The following is a 7,324-nucleotide window of genomic DNA, read 5'->3' on the forward strand; positions in this document are numbered from 1 at the left end:
TAGGCGGAGAGACCTTTATTCCATGGGGAGCCGCCGCCGTCTCGCCTTCCTGAATAGGACACAAACCCTAACAAGATTGAAAAAAAAACGATTAGAAACGGAGCCCTCCCGCCGGCCCTTGCCAGGATCCACCGCGCCTCCATGGCCTTAGGGCTACCGGAGACGAGGCGGACCTGCGCCGGCGCCGGCGAGAGGCACGAACCCTAACTTTCTTTCTTGGAAAAGGAGGAGAAGGCGGAGCGCCTGATACGTATGCAACCCTTTGTAATTCGTGAGCACCTTATTCGTACGTAATGATCACGCATTTGACTCAACTCTGCAATACAACTCCAAACCGAACCTTAGCAACTCGTGACATCAACCGAAGCAAAGTAATCAGACCCGTCAGCGATTCTAAACCCGCGATCGATTCGATACGATACGATACGAGACGATGGAGTTCCGAGGAGCCGAGCCGACGAGGAGGCATCATCGTCAGCCTACCGGCGGCGTAGTCTCCGGTGCCCAAGGGTTGGCGGCGCTATCCGCCAGCCTCGCGCGGGCTCTGGCCGACAAGCACGCAGACAGCAACCTGGTCTTCTCTCCGCTGTCCATCTACACCGCGCTGGCGCTCGTCGCGGCCGGCGCCCGCGGCGCCACCCTGGACGAGATCCTCCGCTTCCTTGGCGCGCCGTCCCGGGGCGAGCTCGACGCGTTCGTCGCGCGCGCAGCGGGGGCCGCGCTGCAGGACCAGTCGGGCTCCGGCGGCCCGTGCGTGGCGTTCGCGTGCGGCGTCTGGAGCGACATGGCCTGCCCGCTGAAGCCCGGGTTCCGCAGGGCCGTCGTCGACGGCCCGTACGGGGCCGAGGCCTCCACCGTGGACTTCCGCGGCGACCCCGAGGGATCGCGCCAGCTGATCAACGCGTGGGCGGCGCGCGCCACCAACGGCCTGATCGAGTCCGTGCTCGGCCGGAACTCGGTGAACGAGCTCACGCGCGTCGTGCTCGGCAACGCCGTCTACTTCAAGGGCAAGTGGGACCAGCCCTTCCACAAGAGCGACACCGCCGACGCGCCGTTCCGCCGGGCCGGCGGCGCCGGCGCCGTCGACGTGCCCTTCATGCAGAGCTGGAAGAGGCAGTTCGTGGCTGTGCACGCCGGGTTCAAGGTGCTCAAGCTTAAGTACAAGATGGGGGACGCGCGCCCACGCCCGCCGCTCCATCCCAGAGACGACGCGAGCACGCAAGACAGACGCACCGAAACCTTTCACCGTGATCCCACCAAGCCAGCCCCGTTCTTCCCTAACCGTGCCCCGCTCGGCCATCCTGATCGACTCTCTCATGCTGCTCGCCAGCCCAACGCATCTTTCCGTCTCGCCGGCTTGCCCAGCTCCAGCTCCAGCCCCACACAGTTCTCCATGTGCATCTTCCTCCCGGACGCCGACGACGGTCTGCGCAGTCTGCTCGAGGCCATTGCTTCCCGGCCGGGCTTCTTGCACGAGCACCTGCCTACTCAGAAGGTGGGCGTCGGCGAGTTCCGTGTGCCCAGGTTCAAGCTCTCCTTCCACGACAGCGTCGGCGGCGTCCTCAACAAGCTGGGCCTCCGCATGCCGTTCAGCGAGGCGGCCGACCTGTCCGACATGACGGAGGACGACCGCTCCGGCCTCCCGCTGGTCCTGAGCGAGGTCATCCACAAAGCGGTCACCGAGGTGAACGAGGAGGGCAGAAGGGCCGCGGCCGTCACCATGTGTCTTATGAAGGAGGGGTGCGAGGCCAGGCCGAGGCCGCCGCCACCAGTGGACTTCGTCGCCGATCATCCGTTCGCCTACTTCATTGTGGAGGAAGGGACCGGCGCCGTCTGTCTTTGCCGGCCATGTCCTCGATCCCTCGACACAATAGTAGCAACCTAGGATGTTGGAACTCCCGTATTTCGAATACATTTGCATGCGTTTGAAATAGATGACCAATTTTTTTACACATTTTTGTAAGGTTTATCGGTTAATTTGTTCCTTCAGGCTTAGTTGATCTGCTCGAGTGATTACTCGCTGGCTCGTTGCTGTCACTAAAGTTTCAGATTCCTCAGAAACCAAGTTTCAGTTCCACGCCTAGGTACTCCTTGCATGCTATAGCATGGCCATTAGAGGTGTTAATCATGCCTTTAGTGCACTGATACATGATTGCCAAATCATGGACACACCAATTCAGACGCACAAAGGAGCCATGGACACTGCACCACTCACGATAACAAATGAGTGCGCCCCTCGAGACCTTGTAGAAAATATGGCATTCCAGCGAGCAAGTGTAGCAAACAATATACAGGTTATCCACAGTTTCACAGGCGCAGAACTACCCCAAAAAATTAATCACCACGCTACAGCTAACAGCCAAAAAATGAGATTACATGTGTGTGTGTGCCCTTATTGGCAAAAGAGAGAAATATGAAATGAATCTTTGCATCGACGATCTTTCCAAACAGTCTGGACAACGAGACATCATCCTTTACCTGCTACATAAAAAATCGCAAGATCCCGAAACCATCAATCAATCTGTTCAATGCAATGGACAGATGATGCTGCGTCTGCTCAATACTGTCGACACTGGTAGCCAATGGCAGCACCTCTTCTCCTGTTCAACTGCTGCGTCTAGTTTGTTGTGGATGGTAGCCAATGACAGTGCAGGTCTTGGGAGCTACAGGCATCCAGTAGACAGTGGCGGATTTTAGGTGGAGGCCAGTGGATGTCGCAAACTGTTGTCGAGGGTTCTGATCAAGTGTGCTACGGATTTACATTGCACTCATCCATGAATCGATCTTCTCGAGTGAGAAACCTCCTCCAGTATTTCTTGTAGTCCAGTATGCCTAACTCAAGCCAAGGCTTCATATTGCCATTGTAGTGCAATGCTGCAGAGCTCTGTGCAACCTCCGGATCGATTCCATAATCATATCCAAGTCCAGACAGAGTCGTCCTCCCATCAAGAGGGTAGACGAGATTTTCAAAAGACAACAGGCTTAAAGAAAAGGCAGCTTCTCTCAGAGATACCTCGTCTTTTTTCTTGACCTGCAACACAACAGCAGAATAAATGTCCAGTGCCCTATAACTATATGAAGCACCGTTGTTCGGTATATTACACAGAAATTAATACAATAATGACACTTGCCCGTAACAAAAATTAATGCAGCATGCTACCCATTCCATGCAAGTAATTGAGAATAAACTGAATTTCACACCACATATAAACTGTCCAAATCTTCTCCCATGCCGTTTTTTTATGCGGGCTCAGTTTTTTATACACTGTAGCATGAAACCAAATAGAGAAGACTTGTACCAACCTGTTTAAGGAGCAGCAGGTAATTCTCTGTCACTTTATGCTTCCTCCATTTATCCAAATTGATCACATTCACCCCAGACATCCATGCACATGATTTAGGATCATACTTTGTCTTACCCAGGAGATTTCTCACTTGACCCAGTCTTACACCACAAAATTCGACAGCACCATTTACCTTGTCCCCCATATCAAGTTTCCACAAGAAAGACAGATCGCGCTGAACAACCACATCATCATCCAATACAACCACCTTTTTTAGATCCTTGAATATTTCAGGAATAAAGAAATGTGAATGGCTGAACAATGACAAGTACTCTATTCTTGTCTGCTCAGTGGGCCGCTCGGTGCTCCTGATGAGAACACGAAACTCCTCAGACAAATACAGCTCTAGCGTACTAAACTTCGGTAGCTTCTCTAAGATCATTTCTTCATAGTTTACGACATGGATAGGTGCCTTTTTGTATGAATTTCTGGCAAACCAGTATTTCATGCCATAGAAGTTTTGGGCATCAGTTAGGATATGAAAAACATTGTTTGCTGGCTCCTACAAGAACAATAAGAACATCAGCAATGCCCATAGCAGAAGATAACAGCAAACTAATAATTTTAAATATCACCCACATACCTTAGAATTGATAATTGTTGAGTTGATGACAACAGAAGCTGCAAGGACATTCTTAGATAGTATAACATAGTGCCTATGGTTTGGGGTATTAAACTTGCGAGCCGGATAAACATCAGAATCCAATGAAGGGGATTTGAAATATTCCAATGTCAACCTCATAGAGAAACAGTGATGAGTTTTTGGCAATGTCTGAGAACCAAGATTGTAGAGGAATGCACTCTGCTTCATATGAAAATGAGCTTCATCATCGGTCATATCAAGTATCTGCCGAAGCTTCCTGACAACATTGTGGCATTCCACAGTGCATGATTTCGCTCTTGCTATTGTGTGCTCCATCTGCTCTATCTTCTTGTTGATACTGAACGAAATAGCTTAGTTGTCATTTAATTATCAAAGTAGTAACTCATATATTGAAAACTGGTAAATTATATGCAGGTTGGGTTTCTACTCCTTTTACAAATAAATGCACAAGACACGTATCAGAACCATATCCACTGAGGCACCAAAAGGTACTCCTTCCATTTCAAAATATAAAGAGTATTCTGACTGTCCAAATTTGTGCTTTGACCAACAATTAGTTGAATAATACGTAGCTTACGTTACACAAAATAGACACCACTATATTCGTGTTGAGAAGCACTTTCTTATGATAATGATTTGTGACAACAATATATTGTATGAGAAATTTACAGTCAAAGTTCAAGTTTAGACAGGCAAATACACTGTATTTTCAAACAGAGGGAGTAACACTCTAATGTCCGTTTCAGTCTGATGTGTGCTGGTAAGATACGGTACCATAATAACCTAGTCATCATAAACTGAAATTTAAGATTTACAAATGGAATGAATTAAGAAAAGACAATAAAAGCTTAACCATTAAAAATGTATTCTTACAAGGATGGTAGATCAGCATCAACAGCAGATGCACTGAGAATCCTCTCATGGTCTTGTATATTTTGCTTCATTTCCTGAGTAAGTGCCTCCTGCCCTTCAAGTTTGGCAATGCTTGGATAGTATGAGCGGGCCACGAATAGTTGGTCTTTTAGCCTTTTCACTACTGAATCCTTCATAATTACTTTGTGTTCTGTTGACCAGAGGCAGTAGCTCCCAAATTCAAGCTGACATGCCTTTAAATTTTCCACTTCATCTGGTTTCAGGTCTTTCTTTTGTCTCTTTATATCCTTGCTAACTTCCTGAAAGCAATGCATGTGCATTATAGCAAAACCACTGGACTCTGATTGATGCAAAGATAAGGGGAGGGATAAGAACATTGATTGGAAAATTAAGTACTATACACTCCGAAAGATGCCGGGTTGCAGTACACTCAGCATTGTCTTAAGATTAGCTTACCTAAGTACACTATCACATCAATCCACTAATATGGAACGCAATTATTTGAAAATATTGCATTGTGTGCCTAAGATCTTTTATGAGATTGAGCTGACAATCTAATATCTAAAAATTATATACTTGCTGCTACTGCTGTAGAACCCCCCATTTTCATTTTGTTGACTAAACATGTCAAAACATAAGCAGAGCTTGAGCCCAGTTCTGAAAAATACAGTATATATTTGAATGCAGAAGGCGTACAATTGTTCTTTGAGTTGATCCCTTCACAGCCTTTGGCGGTTCAGTTCTTGGTACCGGAAGAACTGCATATGTCATCAATTACTGAGTCAGATGTAAAGATAAACTAAACAAACAGCTGCACCATACAGGATAAAAGACCAATAAAGAAAGGACTGCAACCTATAAATAGGTTCCACGTAAAACAAAACATATAAACAGCTCGTCCAAAGAAAGCGAGGTTGTTCTCGAAACATCAAACTGGTTTGTTTGGAAATATTTGGGTAGAATAAATTGCTTCTCGTATCTAAAGTAAACTACAAGAGGTAGACGTCAAAGAAAACCGAGATAGCACATGCACTTCATAGTCTGTTTGGAAATATTTAGGTAGAATAAAAATTGCTTCTAGTATGTAAAGTGAGCTAGGAATTTTGAGGGAAGCAAGAGTGAGAGGCCAAAGAAGAATTGACATAGCACATGCACGTTATAGTCTGTTTGGAAATATTTGGGTAGAATAAATTGCTTCGTCTATGTATAGTAAACTACTCCCTCCTTCAGAAAATATAAGAGCGTTTAGATCACTAAAGTAGTGATCTAAACACTCTTATATTTCTTTACAGAGGGAATAGGAATTTTAACGGAAGCAAGAGGTAGAGACCAAAGAAAAACCGAGATAGCACATGCACGTCTTCGGGTATTATCACATTATCAGAAAGCTGGAGACCTAAGAGCACTGGTTTAAATCATGCCACGCGGTATATTCATGATGCACACTTTCCTCAAGTAAATACCTCAAAGGCACAAACAGCAGGTTTTGCTAATAAGTATACCATGTTTCTTTGCAATTGCATAGGCATACTTACATTCATTAAATGATTTTCTAGCATTTGCAACACTTTCACTGATTCACTCCTATCTCAAAAGCTTAGACAAAGAAAAAAAATTAACTGGGCACCGGGTTTTTTCTGTTACTATGCGGTACCTTTTGGTTTAGGACTAACAGCCAAAGGGGGGCGATCAATTTGCTTATGATGTGGCGGCGGCACCCCACTGCTGCCATTCGAAATCTTCCTGGGTGCATCCTGAGAAGAAAAAAAGCAAGTGTAACATATCGCAGATGCAAATTTGCCCATTCTTGAACTGCGCTGTCAAAATACTTTGTTATCTTTCATACTCCATAAACATGAAACAAAGTGAAAATCGAGTATAATACATTCCCCCTAGTGCTAAGGGTTATATAAGAAGAGAACGGTATCTCAACAAAGCTAATACGCGACAGACACTACACCAAAAAAAGCTTGCCATTGCAGATCAGCCGTTCCACTCAGCATCCTATGCTTAATTCCGGGTAGAATCTTGACATAAAGGAGCACAACAAACGATGATGACTAGACATCACTGAGGTCGCCATCACGGAACCATACAAATCTACTAGTACTACAAAAGAGTCGACATCATGGATAAAAGGGGTATGGCAGCGCAGCCAACCTGTATCGCTCGTTTGACAGGGACTGGATCGACAGCGCCACCGCCAACAATCGGCTCCACGGGATCGAATGGATGAAAGACGACCTCCTAAATCCACACACACAAAAACACAAAAATCAGCACGAATCGCCCACCGGCCCCGCTCCAACCGCAATGAAGGCGGAAACAAACAGTGCCACACCTGTCGGCGCCGCTCGTCGGTGGTCACGTAGCCTGCATCGCAAACCAGTCAAGAAGAGGCGGTTAATAATCCAGAGAAGTCCAGATCCACCCGGAGGCGCGCGCGCGCATCCGCGCCGCATTCGCCGAACCCCCAATCGGAGCGGGCGGGGGAGGAGGTGGA

General features: G+C 47.0%; 1 protein-coding gene and 1 pseudogene across 1 annotated transcript; one reads left to right on the top strand and one right to left on the bottom strand.

Moving 5' to 3' along the window:
* The first annotated feature begins 318 nt into the window (after positions 1-318).
* Positions 319-2,124, top strand: LOC123043666 (putative serpin-Z8; annotated as a pseudogene).
* A 120-nt stretch (positions 2,125-2,244) lies between these two features.
* LOC123043665 (probable galacturonosyltransferase 7) lies at positions 2,245-7,018 on the bottom strand (the record flags this gene model as incomplete). Its single annotated transcript, XM_044466186.1, is given in 7 exon segments — positions 2,245-3,031; positions 3,304-3,846; positions 3,928-4,285; positions 4,822-5,120; positions 5,518-5,579; positions 6,476-6,575; positions 6,982-7,018. Coding segments are annotated over 7 exon segments (1,681 nt in total), but the record flags the coding sequence as incomplete, so codon positions are not given.
* Positions 7,019-7,324: the final 306 nt, after the last annotated feature.

This window comes from Triticum aestivum, chromosome 2B, assembly GCF_018294505.1.
Source record: "Triticum aestivum cultivar Chinese Spring chromosome 2B, IWGSC CS RefSeq v2.1, whole genome shotgun sequence".
NCBI lineage: Eukaryota > Viridiplantae > Streptophyta > Magnoliopsida > Poales > Poaceae > Triticum > Triticum aestivum.